The sequence below is a fragment of the Lycium barbarum genome, chromosome 3 (genome assembly GCF_019175385.1).
Source record: "Lycium barbarum isolate Lr01 chromosome 3, ASM1917538v2, whole genome shotgun sequence".
Taxonomy (NCBI): domain Eukaryota; kingdom Viridiplantae; phylum Streptophyta; class Magnoliopsida; order Solanales; family Solanaceae; genus Lycium; species Lycium barbarum.
In genome coordinates, this window is record NC_083339.1 from 36,157,506 (window position 1) to 36,182,977 (window position 25,472).

Genomic DNA, 25,472 nt, shown 5'->3' on the forward strand with positions numbered 1-25,472 from the left:
TAGCCATTTCATTCTTAATCTTAATGAAATTTCAACACTACCAATCACCCTAAGGTTTTGGCTTGACCGTAAAACTATTTCACATTAGTAATGAAGACTGTCATTTTGATACTTGAAAGAAAGGAATTTCTAAAGGAGCAAACAGATTGTATTTGAAGTATACGAAAAATGGTTCAGCCATATAGTAGCTAACATATTCTTAAGGGCTTATAATTAATCTATAGCATTTTGATTTCTCAAAACAGAGATATGGCAACGTGGAGATAAAAATGATCAATAAAGCTATCACAATAAGCTTCTTCCATCTTGAAACAGTCACAACTAGAAATTACCCGGTGCATTATGGGACAATCAACACACATTTATTTTTAATTACCTTACACAAATTTTGGTGCGCATATATATATATATACCTTTGCTGGAGGGTTGATCATTGGAGCTGATCTCGATCTGTTCCATTGTTCATTATATGATCCGGAAAGAGTATATAGTCCAAACATTATCCAACATATTTTCCACGAAGCAACTCTAATTGTTCACAAACAGTTCAACCAAATAGACATATCCGATGAACTACTCTTTTACCCAAACGCCATCATCATCATCATAAAAAATTAACAAATAAATCCACAAATCTCAAACGCCAGAAGAATGCATATCTGTTGACGTACACATTAGAACTATTTAAAAAATTAAAACACTTGAATCTAGTCTCTAGATAAAATCATAATAGCAAAACAGGCTACTGCATTAGCAAAGTCGTTATCAAATAGGAGCACTTGTAAAACATATCACTAAATCTATTGAGAAATACGCATTATGTAATAGCTGACAGAAAATTTACTAACCTAGTGGAGGTGATGAAGGCTAACGAACCAACATACGTTCAAGCCGTTCATATTTACTCTCCAGAATACCATGCGGTTTTGTAGTGATTCCTTTTCTTTTTTAGTTGTTTTAAGCTCTTCCAATAATGCAGCCTTTGAGGTGGTACCACCTTTCAACTCCTTAGCGGTTATCCCACCCCCAAATCCAACTGCATGACTTTTGCATTGAGGTCCAAAGCACCTTTCCACTACCTCAATATTAGTAAGAGATGGTTCAGATTGTACTAGCTCTTGGATTTCAGCCTATAAAATATAAGAATGTTTAAAATATTGCAATACACTAAAGAAGAGGAAGGATGTTAAATGAAATTTATAAAAAGACATACATATTTTTCGATGGTTTCAGGTTCGACAAGCTCATCGTCCTTCTTATGAGTCTCAAAGAAAATAATTGCCATGTTTGGTGGATTACCATCTTTGCCTCCCTTTACAATTAAAAAAACAAGTCACATATATCTTTCATACAAAGAGGAGATTTCCTCATAGGGTTACATGGTTTACTTACCATTTCGTAATTAATCTCTCTATAAGGTTTGCTACCCGTATGATGAGGCATAACTACCTTAGACCTATTGACTGAGTTTCTTGTACTTGCTTCCTGCATTAACAACACAATAGTGAAATTATTATAAGGTAGTTTAATGATTCTATTATTAAGGTTAGCTTTGAAGCTAGGTAGCAGAGAGTAAATAGAGGGAAAAAAAGAGTATAAAAAACATCACTGCAACTTTATTTTGTGGGTCCTGTGGAAAGAAGATATCAAAAATATTCTGATTTTTTTTTGGCCCTGCCATAAATTGTTCTTGAAAAGTAATCGCATGCCACTTGAAATAAAATGCTATTTGTTAATGGCTATGAAATCAAACCTTAAATTTAGCAGATAAGAAATGTTCCTTGACCAACCATTGCCAATCACTCTTTTCTACTCCTGCCGGCTCATCTTTTAGAACCTCATGCAACGACTTCGATTTCATTTTCTTGTGCAATGATCATCTCCAATTATTCCAAAGTTTTCTCATATGTTGCAAAACATGACTTCTATGATCAATCATGTCATCACTGTCAAATTTTCCCTGATATAGAGAAAAATATCAACATAAGTGTCTTAAATAAGTCAAGTCATGGATATGAGTGTTGAGAAGTTGGCTGAAAAAATAGTACACAAACAGCAGCAAGTTCATGCGACTAAGAGTGCTTCAGTTATTCCATTTCACTTGAGGGATGCTGTGGTGCAAACAAGGCAACAAGCAGACAAGGCACTTGAAACTAATGTGTCTCCCAAGGCTAATAATCATAAGCAGCAGCATACAACTAAAAATTTTACAGCTCACAAACAACAGCCAGATGAAGTGATGAAGAGAAGTGGGAACAAACATGCTACTGGTTCTAATCAGCAGATGCAACAACAAAAGAATAATGGTAATACAGGAGGCAAGTATCTCAGGTGGTACACCATGATGCAAATAAGCATAATCAACTGGTAAATGCACAGGTTTTGCAGCATTCTACATCCAATGTCAAAAGCCAAAATCAGGTTGCAGTAAAACAATCTCAAGGACACTTGCAAGTAGCAGTAGCAGGAAGGGAAAGAAGCAGAATTGATATGGATGAGGATTCTACTGCACAGAATTTTTTTAATGCTGCTAGGGAGGGTGATATATCACCTAGACATTAATTGTCATATCAAATTTTCACTTTCGATTAAATCAAGAAAGCAATGTTGTATATACTTACAGTAACAGCTTTCCACATGTGCTCAAGCTTATGTTCTTCGATGTCCAACCATGAGTGTACTCGCAGCGGGCACATATTACGATAAAAAACTAGCAAACCCAAGTGTCTAGCAAATGAGGCGTGATTCGGCCCAACAACTCGATTTTGGTAGAAAGTGACTCTTAACTTTTCTCCAGGTTTCAATCGCAAAACTTTCTTACAAATGTTCATTCCTCTCACTTTATTTGTCTTTTCAGATTCACATGGACCTGCAAAATTTAAAGTACGTCAAACAAAACAAAACGTCCAAGCCACTAACAACAACAAAATATTATACAAAAGAAAATAAGGTACTAGTTTCACTAGTCTGAGCATCTTGATCCACTTCAGCAACTTTTTTTGCCGTTTGAGATTCAAATGGACCTGCAAATTTTAATCTAAGTAAAACAATACCAAAAATTTCAAGTCTATTAACAACAAAAAAATATCACACAGAAGAAAATAAAATTCTCGTTTCTTAATGAGGGGCAAAATGGGAAATATGATTTTTTAGGTCGAAAAGTTTGTTAGAATGATGGATAATGATGTATACAATCATTTAAAATATGTTTGTATGGAGAACCTGATGGTTTGGAATATCAAGACTGATTTTTCATGATCAGGGGAAAAATGGGAAATATGGTTTTTTTGGTTCAAATGCTTGATGGGAAGATACATATTGATGGAACCATTCATTTAAAACTATTTTGGGTAGAGAGCCTGGATTCTAGGTATATGGAAATGATGTGTTGCAGAGTTGGAATTGGTTTCTGGTGTAACCTGGTGGATATGTAGCAGCTTGTAAGCAGCAAGTTAGAGTTGCAAGGCACTACAGTTGATTGCAGTGGACAGTTGTTTAGTTGGAGGAATAGCTGGTGTTTATGCAAGGAGAAGTAAAAAAACAAGTAATGTAGCATGTTTGTAACATGGTATGGGAGATAGAATAGGACAGCAGCAGCAGTTTCTACTAATGCTGGCCTTTCTCACACATGCATTAGAAGAGCAGCATGGAAAGGCACAAGGTGCTGTCACTTTGCAGCCTGGTTTGATTGTTGTTGGTGCACAAGGCAGCATTTGTTGCTACTGGTGTGCATCTGCTGCTGGTGGCATTTGTTCCTATAGCAGTTAGGAACTACAGCTGGTTACTGTAGAATCATATAAGGCATCAGTTGGGATGGACAGTAGCAAATGGGAAGGTTTGATACAGCAACTTGTTCAGTTCAGTGGTGTCAATCATATGTGGCATCAGCAGGAAAAATATACATAGGAATTGACAGTAGAATATGGGAGCAGCAGCCGGTTAAACTACTGCTGGTGCTGTGTCTATCAGACAAGCATTAGAGGTGCAGCAGCATGGCATGGACAACAAACTAGGTGGCTCAGACCTGGTAGTGTGGAAACAGTTCAGGAGCAAACTTGGTGGCTCAGACCTGTTTGTTTCCATGGCATGGGCAACAAAAGGTGGACAGGAATTAAGAAGCTGGTTGCTAGGATGTGCAACTGCAGATCAATGCAGTAAATGGCACAGTACTGCTGGGGCATATTGATGCTCTTTGCAGATTAGTGCAGTAAGCTGATGCTTGTTTGTCATGCAAGCATCAGAAATACAACACCTATTATTCCTGGTGGTAACCAGGAGGGGAGTGTATTGAAAAAAAAAACAAGGGAGGGGGGAGGGGTTTGAATATGCAGAGAAGTTTGGAGGATTTTGCTAAACTTCAGAATGATATTACACAAAGCAGTAGGACCAAGGTGAAGGCTGCTGTGATGGCATTAACATCATAGCTATGCTTAGGAGATACAGGTTCTACTGCTGCCTCTATCAGACACACAACAGAGGAACAGCCTGGTGCTGTCACTTTGTAGTGTTGCTGTTGGAACAAGGTGATTTAGACTAATAATGTGCAACAGGCTGTTGGTGTGATGTAACATGGAGACACAAGGGTGGTGAGGTGGAGAGAAAGGGATCACTGCCATCATGTTCAAGGAAAGAACATGATGGTACTTTATTTCTCACACTGGTTTCTGTTTTGCAGGTACCTTGACAAGGAGAGTGCAGGCTTAGCATGGACTCACAACAACAAAATGAGGACACGAAAGCTGGAAGATGGTTGCATTATACATACAACAACTGAAGGGAACCACTGCAGCTAGTACTATAGACTGTGCGGTGATGCTGAAGAGCTGCATTGCAAGTGGCAGCCTAGTGGACTTTATTAAAAAAAAATCTAGTTTCGCTTCTCTAACAATCTCAAGTAACTTCAGCCACCTTTTTTGCCTTTTGAGATTCAAATAGACTTGCAAATTTTAAGTCAAACAATACAAAAAGTTCAAGCCCACTAAAAACAAAAAGATATTACACAGAAGAAAATAAAATACCAGTTTCACTTCTCTGAACATCTCGAGTCACTTCAGCCACTTTTTTTGCCTTTTGAGATTCAAATGGACCTGCAAATTTTAGTGTAAGTCAAACAATACAAGAAGTTCAAGCCCACTAACAGCAAGAAAAATATTACAGAGAAGAAATTAAATAGAAGTCTCACTTCTCTGAACATCTCGAGTCACTGCAGCCACTTTGTTTGCCTTATGAGATTCAAATGGACCTGCAAATTGTAGTGTAAGTCAAACAAAACAAAAGGTTCAAGTCCACTAACAACAAGAAATATTACACAGAAGAAAATAAAATACTAGTATCACTTCTCTGAACATCTAGAGTCACTTCAGCATCTTGATAAAGGGAGTTTTCCATTGGATCAAAATCAGGAGGCACAAGGATACTTCTCTTTGTTGGCTTATTTAGATTAGAAGTTGCTGGAGTACAACTTCTATTTGTTCCAATCGGAGTCCTCTTTTCAGCAGTAACTCTTATGCTTTGTCCTCGACCACTTCTGTCACTTCTCTGAGCGTCTTGAGTCATTTCAGCTTCTTGATAGAGGGGGAAATTGTCTTCCATTGCTTCAAAATAAGGGTGCACATTGAAATTTTTCTCAGCTAGCATATTCAACTTAGAAGTTGCTGTATTACAACTCTTATTTTTGGCAATTAGAGTCCTCTGTTCGGCATTAACTCTTAAAGAGCCCATTACTCTTAAGCTTTTCCCTCCCCATCCCTTTGCTGCTAAGGCACCAGGTTGAATGAATTCATGCTTAACAATCTTTGAAGATGATCCCATTTCATACTTCTGGATTTTTGAGGGATTCATGTCAACCTAATACCAAAACAAATATATAAGAGCAAAGTCGGCAGTTTTCAATAAGAAGAAAAGTAAATTGAGAACGACATTCAGAATGAAGACACAATGTACATGTCACAAGATTCCTTGCATGAACCATTACTACTATAGTAAGAGCGAGGTAATATTCAAGATTAATTCACTGGGAAAAAAATTCAGAGTAAATAATAAAGAATCAACAGCAAGACTCAAAACCCCACGCCAAACCCTAGCTTTTTCCGGCCATTAATGGCCAATCCAACCATGAAGCAGCCTCCTTCAGAGGTTGCTCCACCCCAACCCACCCTAGACTATACAAAATTACTAAAATCAACAATTTTAAACAACAACAACGATCCACAGGCCACTGGTTTGTTTTCAAACAGTGGAGAAACAAATATTGTGCCTCCTACTCCATTTAAACCTATCATATACGTGCATATTGGGGAACCAACAATTCAATATTCCAAGGAAGAAATTAATCAGATGATCATTCACGAGGAATTACAATATGCAGTTATTGGTAAGTTTACATATGGAGTGCCCGACATGCAATTTCTACGTACATCACTTGCTAGGCAGTGTGAACTAAAAACTGATGCTACTATTGGTTTTTTGTGTAATAGACACATTTTGATTAGATGCAAGTTGTTTGAAGATTACGTAACTCTCATGTCTAAGCGTGCGTTTTGGCTTAAAGAATCTCAATGGTCCCATCCAATGCGAACACTTAAATGGGATCCATGGTTTGATCCGGAGAAAGAAACGAGCATTCCAATTGCTTGGATTTCATTCCCAACCTTAGCACCTAATTATTTTGGGAAGTCTCAGTTATTTTCAATGGCTTCTGCAGTAGGAAAGCCATTAACATTAGATTTGGATGCTAAAAATAAGACACGACCTAGCTGTGCTCGTTCAAAGTGGTGGTAGATTCGTTGAAGGAACATCATAAGTGTGTGGCTATTCAAGCTGTTGATAGTGCTACTGGAGAAGTTAAAACTAAGTGGGTAAAAATACAATACGATTTCATGCCGAAGTATTGTAAAGATTATAGTTTGCAAGGTCATGATGAGGATTCAAGAGATAAGGCAGTTGATGGGCAGACTCCTGAGTCTATAACATCATCACAAGAAATAAATGTTATGTTTGATAAAGTTACAGATGAGAGTGAAGCTATAGAGTTAATGAGCTAGAGATAGTTGGCACTCAACCTGGTGAGAGTGTCACTGCAAGTAGTCAAGAGGTAGATAAGAATGAAGTGAAGTGCGCAAAGGAGAAACAGCATCAAATTGATATTTCTGTAAGTGATTCGGTGACTCCAATGAGGGGTGCTGAGTTTCAGTCTGGCCAGGAAGCAGATATGATACTTGCAAATGAGTTAACTTCAACTATTAATACTCCTAAGCAGCAGCAAAGTAAAACTGTTGCACCAGTTTTATCTGGTGCAGTAAAGGACCATAAGAGTGGTGGTAAGAAGGCTGGTAGTGTTTCTACCCATGGAAAATCAGGTGGCAAAGGTAATACAAATGTGCAAGAAACTCAGCAATAACAAATTACTTTAAATTCAGAAGGAAAGAATAGCGAGGCTATGCAAAGTGCTGCAAAAAAGAAGATTCAGGTCTTACATGCTACTTCTGTAAACTTAAAAGTTTCAGGCAAGGAACATAACACTCAGAAGCAGGTTAGGCAACATGAGGCCAATGCAAAGGATAAAAAACAATCTCAAGTTGTCAATGTACAAAAGAACACTGTAAATTTACAAGTAGCAATTGCAGGTGAAGAAAGGAAAATTAATCTTGATGAAGAGTCAGCTACACAGAATTTTCTCAATGCTACAAGGAATGGGGACTTGTCTTCTAAACAGGTGCAAAGTGAAAAAAACAAAAATAAAACTCATGCAAGGAAGCATAGTTGGGATGGTAAGATGAATGAGGAATTTGTTCCGAGGCATATACTAATGAGATGAGCAAAGCAATAAGGGGCTGTCCCTACCACTTCAACAAAGTCTACAAGATCCAAGAAAAATTGATGAAGTACCAAGACATTTTGGAAAGGCTAGAAGATCAAGACAAGGTGATAGAATTCCACAATTTAGATGATTTTACAAGCTCAAAGAACAAGGGCCTTGAATCCATATTCGTTCTTGTATTAGTTTCTCATTATCTTAGTATTATCATTTGTAATATCATCACATCATTTTTGCGTGTTAGAAAATTAATAAAACTAGCCCTAGGCCCAAAAAGCCTCCTGGACTTTCCCAAAAAAAAATAAGAATTATCATTAACCAAAAAAGAAATTAACAAATTAAAAGAAATCATAATAAAGCTCCAAACCTTCATGTGTTCTTTTCCTTTTCATTTGTGTAGAGTTATCTAACTCCTCTAAGTCATCATCTTCTTTTTGCAAAATGTCAAAAGAATCACGAGGTTGAACCTTTCGTACAATATGCCAACCTTTATTGGAATGATCGACAACATAAAATACTTGTGATGCTTGGTTGGCTAATACAAAAGGCTCATTTGTTTTCAAAAATCGCTGGCGGTTAACACTTACAAAACCATATTCATCCATTTTAACTCCCCTCTCTTGATCATATACATCAAACCACGTGCATCGAAACAAAATAACTCTTCTTCCCTCAACAAATTGTAATTCAAGAACCTCGGTTAACTCGCCATAGTAATCCATTTCTTTTTGCTCTTCATCAGTCTCACCAACTACAACCACCCCGGAATTTTGGGTTCTCAAACCTTTATCATACTCTTGCACGTGAAACCTATATCCACTAATAATGTGGCCTTTGAATCTTGTCACATATGGCAAAGGACCACGTGCCAGTGAGAGCAAATCTTCCATTCTCTTACTATCATCGTGTTTGTGTAATCTTGCAACCTAACAACATCGACTACATATTTTAGCAAATACTATTTACATATTTGATTCAGGATTTTTTTTGATTAAAAGATACTCACCTTTTCTTGCAACCAAGCAATGAACTGCCTATTCCATTCCACATCTGAACTTTGTTGACAGGTATCAACATGAATTTGTGAAAACTCTCTACAAATAATTTAAGTGTAACTACAAGTCATTTTAAATGAAAAATATGGACAACGTATCAGTAAATTATTAGATTAAGTCATTACTTACTCGAGAAATGGTTGAATTTCATCACAATTATTCAATATATAAAAATGTGCCTGCTCCATTTCAGTTGAATCAAGTTTATCTTGCTTGCTACCTTTCCTACCCTTTATAGGTTTTCCTTGTTGACAAAAAATTGTCAAACCTCCCTCAGATTCAAAAACACCACCATCATAATTTCGTTCAAGGCAATTAAATTTTGTCTTCATTGTATTCAAATACCTTGAACATAAAGTCATACATTCAGTTGCTAAATATCCCTCTACAATCGAACCTTCTGGGCGAGCCATATTACCAATAAAAGACTTCAAAAAGTGTAGGTAGCGATCTATTGGATACATCCATCGATATTGAATTGGTCCAGCAATCTTAGCTTCATTAGGTAAATGAATTGCCAAGTGCACCATGACATCGAAAAATGCAGGAGGAAAGACCCTTTCTAACTTGCACAAGGTTAATGGTATTTGGGCTTCTATTTGTTCCAACACATCCACACTCAAACATTTCTCCCCAAGCACTTTGAAAAATAAAGACAACTCAATAAGTGGTTCCGACACAGATTTGCAGAGCATACCACGTATGGAAAGTGGGAGTAAATGTTGTAGAATAACATGACAATCGTGACTTTTTAATCCTGAAATTTTGCGATCTTTAAGGTTCACACACTGGGAAATATTTGATGAAAATCCATCTGGGACCTTTAGATTCTTTAAGAAATTGAAAAAATTTGCTTCTCTTCAGGAGATAATGTGTAACATGTTGGTGGTAACTCATATTTATCCCCATTTTTTATTGGATGCAAATCTTTTCGTATGTTCATTGCTTGTAAATCCAACCGAGTATTCAAGGTGTCTTTGGTTTTTCCTTTGAAATTTAAGATTGTCCCCAATATATTATCACAGATATTTTTCTCAATGTGCATCACATCTAGATTATGTTGCAACAACAAAGTTTTCCAATAAGGAAGATCAAAGAATATACTCTTCTTATTCCAATTATCACCCCTACTTTCATGTGATATCTTATTCTTCTTCTTTGGATCCTTTGTTAGTGGTAACCCATCTAAATCGGCAACTTGATCAAGTATATCACCACTGGACAACATTTTTGGTGGTAGTCTCGTCTCCTTAGTGCCATCAAATGACGCTTTATCATTCCTCCATTTGTGATCAAGAGGAAGAAAGCGTTTGTGGCCCATGTAACACTGTTTTTTACAATTTTTTAGCCTTGTGGAAACAGTTCCTTTATTGCAACATGGGCAAGCCAATTTTCCTTTTGTACTCCATCAAGACAAATTTGCATATGCTGGAAAGTCGTTGATGGTCCATAACAAACACGCATGTAATGTAAAATTCTTTTTAGTTGACGCATCAAAGGTCTCCACTCCAGTTTCCCATAATTCATTCAACTCCTCTATCAAAGGTTGAAGATAGACATCAATTGCATCCCCAGGACTCTCAGGACCAGGTATAAGCAGTGACAAAATAAAATTCTCTTGCTTCATGCAAAGCCAATGTGGTAAATTATAAGGAATAAGTACCATGGGCCAAATGCTGTATGGAGTTCTGGACATTCCAAATGGTTGAAATCCATCACTAGCAAGCCCAAGTCTTACATTACGAGGCTCAGCAGCAAAAGATGGGTGAAGCTCATCAAAGTTTTTCCATACCATTGAATCAGCTGGGTGTCTCATAATCCCATCATCAACCCTTTTATCATGATGCCATGATATAAGTGTTATATCCCGTACTTTGCACATTCGAATAATTTGGGATAATTGTGACTAGTAAGGGACAAGGCAATATTTTGACCTTACTTGATATATAAGTTGTTCATGAAAACTATTGATGCGGAAATGTTGAGGAAGGCTAAGGGCAAAATTGGAAATTTGGGAAAATAGTTTCATGAATTACAAAACTTGGACATGGAATAATTGGGCTTGAAAAAAAAAGATGAAGAGGCCCAAGGTGGCCGGCCATAGGGGGGATGGGCCAAGGCCCATGAAAAATTTAAATCCAAGAAATAAAAGAGAGGGCCATATTATTTATCATGACATTTCAAGAACTTTCACGAAAAAAAAGAAACTTGAGAGAGAGAGACAAGGCCATTCGGCCAAGAACAAGGAAAAAGAAAAAAATTTGAAGCCATTAATCATGATCCAAAAAAATATATTCTCCTAGTATTTCTACTAATTCAAGGGTCCTCTTCAACGTGGTATAATTATTGGAGCAAGAAAACTATTCTTTGTGGCAAGTCCAAAATTCTTGTCAAGTGGGAAATCAAGGAAAAAAGTAAGAATTCATATATTTTTTTATATGTTATGGATGGTTGTGTAGGTTGTAGTAAGTAGAAATGGATGAAATTTAAGAAAATATGGGTGTTGGTGTGTGGCAGTGTATGTGTTGCATTGTGTAGGAATAACGACTTAATTATTTTATCTAGTGTTTGGCTGTTGTTGTTGTGGATGCTATGTTGATAATGAAATTGTGATGATTCTAGTGAAGTTGTGATGGTTGGAGAGTTGTTTTAGAAGTTAATGTGATTTGAATATAGTTTTCTTGTATATATGGAAAAATGATGTTGTTAGTATGTGAATTGTTGGTCTAGTTCATGAATTGAAAGGAGAAAATGTGTTGTTGTTGTTTTTGTTATTGCATTTGGGAAGTTTTGGATGGAATGGCATATCGGTTGGATTATTGTGAATATCGTGCGGATTATTTGAAGCGTTCTTGAATATCGTTTGAATGGCTTCGGATTAGTATTTGAATGTGTGAGCAAATATGAATTGAATATAAGTGAAACGCCGTTGAAGTTGTAGAAAGAAGTTGCTAATGTTAGTATGTGTTTTGAATCGATTGTGGATATTGTTGGAATAATTGTTGGTATTGTTGTTGCTATTTTGGCCGAGTTAAATTCTCGGATTTGTTGTTGTATTTTGGCCGAGTTGAATTCTCGGGGATGGAGGATTTACAGGGGAAATGCTGCCGAAATTTCTGTAGAAAAAGTGTTGGTTTGGAATTGAACTCTTAAGTGTTTATGGCTAATGTTTGGTATGTACGAATATTGTTGTAGATTTTGCGAGGCCAAGGACTCAAATTCGGATTTGCGTAGTAAGCGGGCAAGGTATGTAAGGCTTACCTTTTCTTTCTTTCGCATGATCTTTGTGAAACGAACATACGATATGTATATGATTCCAAAGAAACTCCTATTCTTAGAGCCACTAGGATGGCCAACGTTCTTGATTTCCGTAAGTGGTTTCATGTGGTTTGATGCCTATCCATGATGTCCAAAGTTCGGTTAATATGTTCCGAATGGTAATTGAAAGAAAATTGATGTGACTAATGACTTAGTTTCGCAAATGATAGCCCGTTTGATCATTCCATTGAGTCTTTGAAACATTTTGATACGTACACAAGATTCCGAAAGCTCTATTTGATTTGATCCATAACGATACCCGAAAGATTCTTGACATGGTTGTTGCTTTGATCTTCCAAAAATAGCTTCTGAAACGTTCGTAAAGGGTTCTGTACTTCAAACGCTCCTAACTTTCTTATACTAACTCCGATTGATCCGAAACTTGTTTCTGAGCCTTCAGAGGCCGGTGAGTATACTTGTCCATCGAGTCTTAGAATTGATTTATATATATGTGGTTCTCACTACTCCGCTCGTGCGTGCTACTATTATATCATCCGCCGAGCCTCGGGCCGGTTATGTCATTGTGTGCGCTATGTTATACTCGCCACTAACATGTTATGTTATATATGGATCGGAGCCGACGCCTCGGCAACATGATATGTTCTGTTTTATGTATATATATGAACAAGATATGTTTTTCAAAAGAAGTATTACTATGGATATGTATATGTTATATGTATGGATCGGGCTGCACGTTCCGCAGCAATATAATATATATTATATTTATGGATCGGGCCGAACGTTCCTCGGCAGTATATATTATATTTATGGATCGGACCGAACGTTCCTCGGCAGTATATATTATATTTTTGGATCGGGCCGAACGTTCCTCGGCAGTATATGTTATGTATATATATATGGATCGGGCCGAACGTTCCTCGACAGTATATGTTAGGTATATATATATATGGATCGGGTCGTACGTTCCTTGGCACTATCATATTCGTATGGATCGGTTAGATGTATATGTGTATGGAGACATATGATGCCAGCAGGTATGATCTGGGTTTGGAAAGTAAGTATGTTGGTACTCTAGATGATTCACTCATTTTCGGTTGTTTTTCTGACATATGACATCGGTAAGCATGATGTACGTTTGGAAAATAAGCACCTTAGTATTCTGATTAATGTACTTACTTTCTTGTACCATTGTTTCGGATATGTTTCTATTTTTTGTATTCCATGCCTTACATACTCAGTACATATTCCATACTGACCCCCTTTCTTCGGGGGCTGCGTTTCATGCCCGCAGGTACAGACGCGCACGTGAGTGGTCCGTCAGCTTAGGAAATCCATTCTGTTGTGTTGAAGTGCTCCCTCGTTCCGGAGCTCACACTTTTGGTACAGATCTTGCTGTTGTACATATTTATGTATATATGACTACTTTAGGGGTACGGCGGGGCCCTGTCCCGTCATATGGTTCTGTTATGTTTGTTAGAGGCCTGTAGACATATATGTGGGTCATGGGTCGCTATTGTTCGGTTATGCCCGTGGTTTGCGTCTAAGCGATCCTATTTGCTATGACAGCCTCAACGGCTTATATGTATATATGCTTCGGATGATATGTTTCACGACAGCCTTAGCGGCTTCTGTATGATATGTATGTTATATGATACCGCTTCAGAGTAATATCTGTATAAATTAATATATGTTGGATATGAATAAAATATGGCTATGTCGATTTGGTAAGTAGGTGTGTATGGGTGTCCAGTTCGGGCACCAGTCACGGCCCACGGGGTTGGGTCGTGACAAAGTGGTATCAGAGCGGTTTGTCCTCGGAATGTCTACAGGCCGTGTCTGGTAGAGTCTTGTTTATCGGTGTGTTGTGCACCACATCTATAAACAGGAGGCTACAGGACATTTAGGGTGTTACCTTTCTTTGGATCTTAGATCGTGCGATAGAGCTGCATTATTAGGTTGGTTCCCTTCCAATAAATTGCTGTGTCTACAGTGAGGCTCCAAAAATGGCGATAGCGTCAGCATTTTGGGAAATTGTTTCTGATCCTCTTCTTGCAGGTGATTGTAGATTGACGAAAGATGAAGAGGACAGCTTCAGATAGTGGGGGTGCTAACAAGGCCCCTAGGATATCTCCAGGACCGAGTAAGAGGAGCCTCAGTTATTCGATTGAGACTGATCCTTCGGAGGACCCAGCAACAATTCCTCCAGAGTTTCTGACCCCCGGAGCAGAGGATCCCACGGAGGGCAGTTATGATACAGACCCCTCGGAGGATCCGGCGACGATTCCTCCAGAGTTTCTTACCCCTAGGGAGGAGGATAGTTATGATACAGATCCATCCGAGCATTTCCCTAGGACACCGGAGGAGGAGATTTCCGGGGCCATGCCAGCTGCTCCTGTGGTGGAGCATTATGTTAGACAGGCCTACCCGGTGAGTGTTACGGACTACTCCAGTCCCTTATCCTGGCCATCAGTAAACCAGGAATTGCCGGGTTATCTATACTCATCCGATTCAGATGCGGGCAATGATGGAAGTCAGACGAGCGGATGGCAGACAGACGATGATGAGGAACACACTTCACATGGCAGCTCCCCAGATCAGACCCGAGACCGATCGGCTACAGGTATATGAGTTTCTTGGGATTTCCTATGTATGTGTAACTTCTGTAGAGTACTATTTAATGACGGCAAACGAAAATTTAAAAGGGCCAAAGACCCAGTGGTTATAAGTAACGGCGACTGAGATGTCTCCGCCACCAGTGTGAATCTAGAAACCCGAATGAAAGATAATCATGTGTACAGATGGAAGTGAATATTGAGGATTCAAAAGGGCAATATGATAATTGTATGGTCAGAAAGGTAAAAAGATCCTCTCTAGATCGGAGTGGGACCCGCTACGAGAACCTTTTGAAAGTTGTTAAGACCCCGACTTGCCCTAGATTACGTGATAAAGGTTGTGCGGGGAAGTGGATGCAATTATACCGGCATTAACGCATCGAAATGTATCAAAGTTTCAAGGTTAAGCGTGCTAGGGCCAGAGCAATTTTGGGATGGGTGACCCCTGAGAAGTATGCTAAGAATTTTCACCAATGTAGATATAAGAGCCAAATGGAAATTTGGGGTAACCTAAAGGAAATTAGAGTAGGTGGAGTGGTTAGAAACCTTATAAAGGTCGCGTAGGCTGAGACGGACTAGATTGGTGAAAAAGAAGAAAGACCAACGCAACTCTGGAATTAGAGTAAGTTTGAATAAGCGTAGGGAAAATGTTTTGTAAGCTAAATGGAAATAAATGTATATGTACGTATATGACATCTCATTTATGACTATATCGATCGATAGGTGGACCCTAACAACCAGTGTTCCAATGTATGGAAGACATTGACTGGACGGAATTTAAGAGACAAAGCGAAAAGTATGGTACAGATGTTATAAAATAGACTGATAATGGTTTCACTACAGGTTAAGGTCGGAAAATTTTAATACAATGATATTTGGAAAGGAAATAGAGTGAGTAAATGGAAGTCAAGGAGATCAAATGTCGGAAAAAGTGAAAAGTAAGAAGTATGGTTAAGCAAAGCCTCCAAAAGAGCCGACAGGCAAAGCATGAGACTATCCGAGTAGAAATTTGAATGACAGGTCTGTAAAAGAATTAAAGTGTGATAGTAGGGACAATAGGGGACTACGAAGGATACTTTAATAAGTTGGCAATAGCAACCCAATTACTTGACAAGGTAAGGACAAGGATAGTGAATCGGTGCAACGGATAAGAAAACCTATGACATGGAATGAGGATTCATATGAAGATTGAGGAATTCGATTATCGAGAAAATAGAGTGAAAGAATACTTTGCGAACTTCAGAGTCGATGCTATAAACAACAAAAGGGGAAACGGTTACGCATCAAAAGGATAATGACACTGTTAGACATAAAGGACAGAGGTACGTCAAAATGGAAAGAGTAAGCATTAAAAATGGATGCCCTTATAAGTATTCTGATTAAATACGAGAACGTAGCTGGCAAGGAGATAGGAATGTCGGGCCCGCGATGTAAGAACTTCCATTTTGAGAAGGTAGCCGAAAATTATTAAGGCGACGGTTACTTAAAGATCATACGCGTATACGGACCCCCTTTAAAAAGGGGGGAGAACACACTAGATTTAAAATGAACTATGACGATTCAAGCTCCATAAAAGAAGACTTATTAACTCGGGGCTAGAGCTCAGGGTATGTTCGCATATCATGAAGATTTCGAAAGGACATAGAAATGAAATGACGAAAAGTGTGCCATGAGGAAAATATAGGGAGAAAATATGGAAGGCGCCTGGAGAGGCCGACAAACATAAGAGGATAATCCGAAATGACACCATATGAGGCTCTATATGGCGGGAAGTGCAAGTCAGCGATTGGTTGGTTCGGTATTGATGGAACTAAGTTAATCGACTCAGATACGACTCAACAGGCAGTCGATAAAGTGAAACCCATACGGGAGCGGTATGTGATGGAAAAGAAACTCCCCCGAAGTATTTCTAAAACCTTATGAGGCTACTTTAACATTCGAGGACGAATGTTCTAAAGGGGGGGAGGATGTTATATCCCGTACTTTGCACATTCGAATAATTTGGGATAATTGTGACTAGTAATGGATAAGGAAATAATTTGACCTTACTTGATATATAAGTTGTTCATGAAAACTATTGATGCGAAAATGTTGAGGAAGGCTAAGGGCAAAATTGGAAATTTGGGAAAATAGTTTCATGAGTTACAAAACTTGGACATGGAATAATTGGGCTTGAAAAACAAAAAACAAAAAGATGAAGAGGCCCAAGGTGGCCGGCCATAGGGGGGATGGGCGAAGGCCCTTGAAAAATTTAAATCCAAGAAATAAAAGAGAGGGCCATATTATTTATCATGACATTTCAAGAACTTTCAAGAAAAAAAAGAAACTTGAGAGAGAGAGACAAGGCCATTCGACCAAGAACAAGGAAAAAGAAAAAAATTTGAAGCCATTAATCTTGATCCAAAAAAATATATTCTCCTAGTATTTCTACTAATTCAAGGGTCCTCTTCAACGTGGTATAATTGTTGGAGCAAGAAAACTATTCTTTGTGGAAAGTCCAAAATTCTTGTCAAGTGGGAAATCAAGGAAAAAGGTAAGAATTCATATTCTTTTATATGTTATGGATGGTTGTGTATGTTGTAGTAAGTAGAAATGGATGAAATTTAAGAAAATATGGGTGTTGGTGTGTGGCCGTGTATGTGTTGCATTGTGTAGGAATAAGGACTTAATTATTTTATCTAGTGTTTGGTTGTTGTTGTTGTGGATGCTATGTTGATAATGAAAGTTTGATGATTCTAGTGAAATTGTGATGGTTGGAGAGTTGTTTTAGAAGTTAATGTGATTTGAATATAGTTTTCTTGTATATATGGAAAAATGATGTTGTTAGTATGTGAATTGTTGGTGTAGTTCATGAATTGAAAGGCGAAAATGTGTTGTTGTTGTTGTTATTGCATTTAGGAAGTTTTGGATGGAATGGCATATCGGTTGGATTATTGTGAATATCGTGCGGATTATTTGAAGCGTTCTTAAATATTGTTTGAATGGCTTCGGATTAGTATTTGAATGTGTGAGCAAATATGAATTGAATATAAGTGAAACGCCGTTGAAGTTGTAGAAAGAAGTTGCTAATGTTAGTATGCGTTTTGAATCAATTGTGGATATTGTTGGAATAATTGTTGGTATTGTTGTTGATATTTTGGCTGAGTTAAATTCTCGGATTTGTTGTTGTATTTTGGCCGAGTTGAATTCTCGGGGATGGAGGATTTACAGGGGAAATGCTGCCGAAATTTCTGTAGAAAAAGTGTTGGTTGGGAATTGAACTCTTAAGTGTTTATGGCTAATCTTTGTGAAATGAACATACGATATGTATATGATTCCAAAGAAACTCCTATTCTTAGAGCCACTAGGACGGCCAACGTTCTTGATTTCCATAAGTGGTTTCATGTGGTTTGATGCCTATCCATGATGTCCAAAGTTCGGTTAATATGTTCCGAATGGTAATTGAAAGAAAATTGATGTGACTAATGACTTGGTTTCCGAAATGATAGCCCGTTTGATCATTCCATTGAGTCTTTGAAACATTTTGATACGTACACATGATTCCGAAAGATCTATTTGATTTGATCCATAATGATACCCGAAAGGTTCTTGACATGGTTGTTGCTTTGATCTTCCAAAAACAGCTTCTGAAACGTTCGTAAAGGGTTCTGTACTTCAAACGCTCCTAACTTTCTTATACTAACTCCGATTGATCTGAAACTTGTTTCTGAGCCTTCAGAGGTCGGTGAGTATACTTGTCCATCGAGTCTTAGAATTGATTTATATACATGTGGTTCTCACTACTCCGCTCGTGCGTGGTACTATTATATCATCCGCTGAGCCTCGGGCCGGTTATGTCATTGTGTGCGCTATGTTATACTCGCCACTAACATGTTATGTTATATATGGATCGGAGCCGACGCCTCGGCAACATGATATGTTCTGTTTTCTCTATATATATGAAAAAGATATGTTTTTCAAAAGAAGTATTACTATGGATATGTATATGTTATATGTATGGATCGGGCTGCACGTTCCGCAGCAATATAATATATATTATATTTATGGATCGAGCTGAACGTTCCTCGGCAGTATATATTATATTTATGGATCGGGCCGAACGTTCCTCGGCAATATATATTATATTTATGGATCGGGCCGAACGATCCTCGGCAGTATATGTTATCCATATATATATATGGATCGGGCCCAACGTTCCTCGGCAGTATATGTTAGGTATATATATATATATGGATCAGGCCGTACGTTCCTCAGCACTATCATATTCGTATGGATCGGTTAGATGTATATGTGTATGGAGACATATGATGCCAGCATGTATGATCTGGGTTTGGAAAGTAAGTATGTTGGTATTCTGGATGATTCACTCATTTTCGGTACTTTTTCTGACATATGACATCGGTAAGCATGATGTACGTTTGGAAAATAAGCACCTTAGTATTCTGATTAATGTACTTACTTTCTTGTACCATTGTTCCGGATATGTTTCTATTTTCTGTATTCCATGCCTTACATACTCAGTACATATTCCGTACTGACCCCCTTTCTTCGGGGGCTGCGTTTCATGCCCGCAGGTACAGACGCGCACATGAGTTGTCCGTCAGCTTAGGACATCCATTCTGCTGTGTTGAAGTGCTCCCTCGTTCCGGAGCTCACACTTTTGGTACAGATCTTGCTGTTGTATATATGACTACTTTAGGGGTACGGCGGGGCCCTATCCCGTCATATGGTTCTGTTATGTTTGTTAGAGGCCTGTAGACATATATGTGGGTCATGGGTCGCTATTGTTCGGTTATGCCTGTGGTTTGTGTCTAAGCGATCCTATTTGCTATGACAGCCTCAACGGCTTGTATGTATATATGCTTATGTATATGCTTCAGATGATATGTTCCACGACAGCCTTAGCGGCTTCTGTATAATATGTATGTTATACGCTACCGCTTCAGAGTAATATCTGTATAAATTAATATATGTTGGATATGAATAAGATATGGCTATGTCAATTTGGTAAGTAGGTGTGTATGGGTGTCCAGTTCGGGCACTAGTCACGGCCCACGGGGTTGGGTCGTGACAATAAGAGGAGATGTCTTTGAACACAAAAATAATCTTTGAAGTCTGGGCTTTAGAGGAAAATAACGTAAAATCTTGTATGGTATCTTTTTTCCACTTTTAAATTTGGTTTCCCCACTATGTTTATCCTCTTTCCATCTGGATGCCCCACAAACTTTGCAAGATTCAAGACAATTATCATCCTTCCAATATAACATGCAATCATTCTTACACGCATCAATCTTCTTATAAGAAAGACCAAGATCTCGAATAACCTTCTTTGCCTGGTAATATGAATTCGGCAGGTTTGTTCCATCAAGCAATAAATCTTCTTTCAAAAACTTTAATAACATCGTAAATGACTCATTACTCCAATGACCAATACTTTTAATGTGAAGCAATTTAACCAAAGTAGAAAGTTTAGAAACTTTTGCACTTTCATATAAAGGTAGCTAAAAATCCTCCAGTAGCTTATAAAATCGTTTTGCTTCAGGATTTGGTTCCTCGTCAACAAAATCATCACCACTATTGTTCATATTATCTCCATTATAATACAAATCTCTCAAAATCCCATGTATTTCATCCTCACCATCACCCTCTTCGATGTCATTATCATATATAAATTCAGAATCTGGTTGTGCTTCACCTGACCTCTCCCCATGGTGATACCAAAGAGTATAACCCGGTATTATCCCATGTACTATCAAATGTGACCTGACCACAACACGTGTTCTAGAAGTCGCATTACCACATTTGATGCAGGGACAACGTATCAATTGTGGTTCTCCCAATCTTGTAAAAGCATAATCTAAAAAACTTTCCACCCCATCTACGTAAGCACCAGCAAGTCGATCATTAATAAGTTCCATCCATTGCTTATTTGGTGCCATAATCTTGGTTCATGTAAAATAGATATAAAAATAAATTAGTACAACAACCAAAGAGTAAGAGTTAAACATTTATTCTACAGTTATGGATTAATGAGAAATAGATACATATAGTTATACTCGTCTCCAGAAACGTGCAACATCACAAAATACATAAATTTCATTGTACTGAAAAACGATGAACTTTTTTATAGGTATAAAATGATAATTTTTTCCAGTAGACAATTTAAAATGATAATTTTTTCCAATAGACAATACCTAAATTCTTATTTCATTTCTGGATTTGCGATCAGTGTGATGTGAGTGTATGTCAGAGAGAGACATCATTAAGGAGCTATCCAATTTCTAAGACACTTTCCTATTAGTACCATTTACTGCAGTAATTGCAAAATTTATCACTTTTTTTATAATGACTTCCCTTATTTTGATGTAAAAGTTTATTCATTTCTAGAATTAAGTAGTCTCCACTTCCTAATACTGTAACACATCTCACTCATCTTCGTAAATTATTTTCCACAAGCGACTAATTCACCTGAAACATGACTTATGGCATAAATACATGTTATTAATCTATTTTCCAAGTTAACCATGAAAAGTCACTTGTTCATGTTGGTTAACTTAAGTCTAAAATAGAGTAAAAATTCTTTACATTGTAACATAAATTCTATTTTAATTACTTTTATCAGCTCCATGAACTCTTGTTTTAATTATAATACACAGGGAGTATCATGTGATTTCTCCAATGGCTTCTGGCATATAACGGATTTAACTATCGGAGACCTATACAACAACTCCCTTCACTGCTCCCCAGCTGCAGAATTCACAGAACACTTGTTTGACCTTAAGCATCTAAAAAGACTTTCCTTCTCAAATTGCTTCCTCTCAGATCTGAACAAACAAATTACAATTCCCATATCAAATTGGGATAGTCTCGCGAACAGCTTGAAATCATTAGAGTTTTGATCAAATGCTGGTCTTACTGACAATATTTGTTTTGCCAACCTTCTTGGAATGGGATTTGAGTAACAAAGACAGAGCACTGACAATGACATTATCTGGCTACAGAACTCTAAGACGGATGAGAATCTCTATTTTCAGTGTATTTCTGAAAATTTTCAAAGTTCTGTAGTATTTTTTTAATTGATTAAAATAAGGTAAAACTTCAGTAAATAAAGCAAAGAATCGATTCCTTCATTATTAGTAGAATGACGACCAATAAAAAGAATATCATACGAAGGCAGAGAGCAAACAAATATAGGGTTCAGCTTATTATAAATCAGAAAAAGGCTTTCAAGACAAATTACTGATATCCAGGAAAAAATCTTCAATCACAAAATACCAGCAATCCATGTTTGTCCAATTTAACAGTAAAATGTATCACTAAACCAATTAATCAATACAATCGAAAAAATATAATCGAACAGAGAACTCATACGAACAGGAAAGGAATACCCAATTTCACAATCAATAATTACAATATTTAGTAAATTGACAGATATTTACCTTGATGTGAAGGAGAAGGAAATTGTAAATTTTTGAGATAAGCTTTTTTCTCGAAAGCCAGTTCTTTTCAGTAAGTTGTACCAAACTGGTTGTATAATCAAAATAGCAAGAAATAATTAGGTTTTTATATGGGTTGGGCTGGGAAATGGAGCATAACACCCAAACCACAAAATTTGGTTGTTATCCAAATTGAAATTTCAGTGCAGGAAGAACGGGATTTACTTTCCCCAAAAATCTCAACAAATTTGTTTTACCTTTCAATCCTATCGTCAGAATCAGTTTCACCACAAAATTTGGTGTTTATCCAAAGAATTTGTTGCGGAATTCCTGAAATTGAGCCGCTTGCTAATACTTGATAATTAGCGTATGTGTAGCAGGCGTTGCAAACTCCTGCTGGTGGGGTTTTACTCAATATCTCTTTAGATTCTCATAGTCATCCTGCTTTCTAGCTGATTACGTTGGTGTGAGTCGAAAATAAGTAATTAATGCATATCTAAGCATTATAAATTTAGAAGCAGTTTTTTTTTCTTTTGAGGAGTGGGGTTGAGGAAAAATGGTGGGAAAGCAGATGAGGGGGAGCGTGGGGCTGGGAAAAAAAAGGTAGGAAAAATTAGCACCTTATTTTATTTGGGGAACGACAGGATATTATGTTTTTTATGGACTGGATATTGCCCCCTCGTTGATATTGAACTAAAAATTATCTTTAATGACTGGAAAAGAATTTAGTCGTTATAAATATACGTAGAACGACCGGATTTATCTCCCTTCGTTAAGAAAATGTCGCTAAAAGTTATGTTTCTTGTAGTGATGCAGGATCGGTGTTTCATACATACTTGGCCAACCAAGGCTCAAGGTTACTCATACCTGGCCCTACCAAGGCTTTAGGGTCACATCTACCTGGCCCTACCAAGGCGTCAGGGTTATCCATACCATCTGCAGAGGTGTGCGCGCATTACATAATCATATACATACTTATTTACATACCTTACCCGGCCTCATAAGCTCGGGGTTCCATAATAGTCATACATATACATAATAGCTCATAAGCATCATTACTATTTACGTCATTATCATAATCGTCATCCACATCATTATACTATTATCGTCGTTCATCACATTTGTCTTTATAGGCCTACTCGTCATACGAGGGACTTAGTACAATCGTAACATACCGAGAATCATAAGCTTAGTATCTTTGAAGAAAGAAGCATTTGGAGAATATCATAAGCTCGTAGAAGATTTATATGATTGCCCAAACAACCATGCCTTATGAAAGAAGGGTTAGCCTCACATACCTTTTCCGTTCAACTATTCTACACTTGCGCGTTCTCCTCCAATGCTAGCATTTCTACCTTCATTAAAGCCATACTATCATTAGAATCGATAGTTAGCATATATGACTAAAGCTAGAGAAAATCGGATCTATAATTAGGTTTTTATATGGGTTGGGCTGGGAAATGGAGCATAACACCCAAACCACAAAATTTGGTTGTTATCCAAATTGAAATTTCAGTGCAGGAAGAACGGGATTTACTTTCCCCAAAAATCGCAACAAATTTGTTTTACCTTTCAATCCTATCGTCAGAATCAGTTTCACCACAAAATTTGGTGTTTATCCAAAGAATTTGTTGCGGAATTCCTGAAATTGAGCCGCTTGCTAATACTTGATAATTAGCCTATGTGTAGCAGGCGTTGCAAACTCCTGCTGGTGGGGTTTTACTCAATATCTCTTTAGATTCTCATAGTCATCCTGCTTTCTAGCTGATTAAGTTGGTGTGAGTCGAAAATAAGTAATTAATGCATATCTAAGCATTATAAATTAAGAAGTAGTTTTTTTTTTCTTTCGAAGGGTGATTGTTGCGTATGAAGAGGAGTGGGGTTGAGGAAAAATGGTGGGAAAGCAGATGAGGGGGAGCGTGGGGCTGGGAAAAAAAAGGTAGGAAAAATTAGCGCCTTATTTTATTTGGGGAACGACAGGATATTATGTTTTTTAAGGACTGGATATTGCCCCCTCGTTGATATTGAACTAAAAATTATCTTTAATGACTGGAAAAGAATTTAGTCGTTATAAATATACTTAGAACGACCGGATTTATCTCCCTTCGTTAAGAAAATGTCGCTAAAAGTTATGTTTCTTGTAGTGATGCAGGATCGGTGTTTCATACATACTTGGCCAACCAAGGCTCAAGGTTACTCATACTTGGCCCTACCAAGGCTTCAGGGTCACATCTACCTGGCCCTACCAAGGCGTCAGGGTTATCCATACCATCTGCAGAGGTGAGCGCGCATTACATAATCATATACATACTTATTTACATACCTTACCCGGCCTCATAAGCTCGGGGTTCCATAATAGTCATACATATACATAATAGCTCATAAGCATCATTACTATTTACGTCATTATCATAATCTTCATCCACATCATTATACTATTATCGTCGTTCATCACATTTGTCTTTATAGGCCTACTCGTCATACGAGGGACTTAGTACAATCGTAACATACCGAGAATCATAAGCTTAGTAGCTTTGAAGATAGAAGCATTTGGAGAATATCATAAGCTCGTAGAAGATTTATATGATTGGCCAAACAACCATGCCTTATGAAAGAAGGGTTAGCCTCACATACCTTTTCCGTTCAACTATTCTACACTTGCGCGTTCTCCTCCAATGCTAGCATTTCTACCTTCATTAAAGTCATACTATCATTAGAATCGATAGTTAGCATATATGACTAAAGCTAGAGAAAATCGGACAACATCTCCTTTATTTATACAACATTCCTCCATAACGTATATCAACTCCCAAACGTCAATAATACATTCACAATACCATAGCAATAGTCATTATTCATCCACATTATCCACATTTCTCAATTTGCTTTCAATTACTCATATCCATGGCTATAACACACAACTATGTCCATTCACGTACATTGCTCATCCCATGTTCTCAACATCATTTATAACACATTTACATTGCAATACATCAAGAGTCATAACTCAATTCAAACTATTTCTCAAAATGGCACTATTCCACATTCATGACCCATTTTGCCATACCTCTCTACAATTCAAGTATTTCAACTCTTAAATACCTTAAACAACATATAAACATCATAATTCTTACCTTAGATGTCATAGGAACAAGCCTTGGTTGATAATACTCCACTTGAGCCAAACCCTAGTTTGTCTCCAATGATATTTCTTGACTTGTATGATCCCTAATAGGTTTTCTTATACTTGATTCACTTAGTTTATGTTGTTGAT

General features: G+C 37.5%; 3 protein-coding genes across 3 annotated transcripts; all 3 read right to left on the reverse strand.

Annotated features, from left to right (window-relative positions):
* Positions 1-848: 848 nt before the first annotated feature.
* LOC132630719 (uncharacterized) lies at positions 849-1,954 on the reverse strand. Its single transcript, XM_060346285.1, has 4 exons — positions 1,754-1,954; positions 1,393-1,485; positions 1,214-1,312; positions 849-1,130 (listed from the first exon to the last, which is right to left on the reverse strand). The coding sequence occupies exons 1-4, from the start codon at positions 1,859-1,861 to the stop codon at positions 849-851; spliced, it is 582 nt and encodes a 193-aa protein (XP_060202268.1). The 5' UTR covers positions 1,862-1,954.
* Positions 1,955-4,684: 2,730 nt separating this feature from the next.
* Positions 4,685-5,836, reverse strand: LOC132633848 (uncharacterized). The gene is made up of 3 exons (XM_060350276.1): positions 5,328-5,836; positions 5,183-5,242; positions 4,685-5,087 (listed from the first exon to the last, which is right to left on the reverse strand). The coding sequence occupies exons 1-3, from the start codon at positions 5,809-5,811 to the stop codon at positions 4,996-4,998; spliced, it is 636 nt and encodes a 211-aa protein (XP_060206259.1). The 5' UTR covers positions 5,812-5,836; the 3' UTR covers positions 4,685-4,995.
* A 14,427-nt stretch (positions 5,837-20,263) lies between these two features.
* Positions 20,264-22,261, reverse strand: LOC132630722 (uncharacterized). The gene is made up of 2 exons (XM_060346287.1): positions 22,202-22,261; positions 20,264-20,704 (listed from the first exon to the last, which is right to left on the reverse strand). The coding sequence occupies exon 2, from the start codon at positions 20,699-20,701 to the stop codon at positions 20,264-20,266; it is 438 nt and encodes a 145-aa protein (XP_060202270.1). The 5' UTR covers positions 20,702-20,704; positions 22,202-22,261.
* Between the last annotated feature and the right edge of the window lie 3,211 nt (positions 22,262-25,472).

Coding starts and splice junctions, on each gene's coding strand:
- LOC132630719 (XM_060346285.1), bottom strand. CDS start 1,861: ATGAAATCGAAGTCGTTGCATGAGGTTCTAAAAGATGAGCCGGCAGGA. Junction 1,313..1,392: donor GAGAGATTAATTACGAAATG/GTAAGTAAACCA, acceptor TTAATTGTAAAG/GGAGGCAAAGATGGTAATCC. Junction 1,131..1,213: donor CTGAAACCATCGAAAAATAT/GTATGTCTTTTT, acceptor TATATTTTATAG/GCTGAAATCCAAGAGCTAGT.
- LOC132633848 (XM_060350276.1), bottom strand. CDS start 5,811: ATGGGATCATCTTCAAAGATTGTTAAGCATGAATTCATTCAACCTGGT. Junction 5,243..5,327: donor TGTTCAGAGAAGTGATACTA/GTATTTTATTTT, acceptor TACAATTTGCAG/GTCCATTTGAATCTCATAAG. Junction 5,088..5,182: donor GACTCGAGATGTTCAGAGAA/GTGAGACTTCTA, acceptor TAAAATTTGCAG/GTCCATTTGAATCTCAAAAG.
- LOC132630722 (XM_060346287.1), bottom strand. CDS start 20,701: ATGGCACCAAATAAGCAATGGATGGAACTTATTAATGATCGACTTGCT.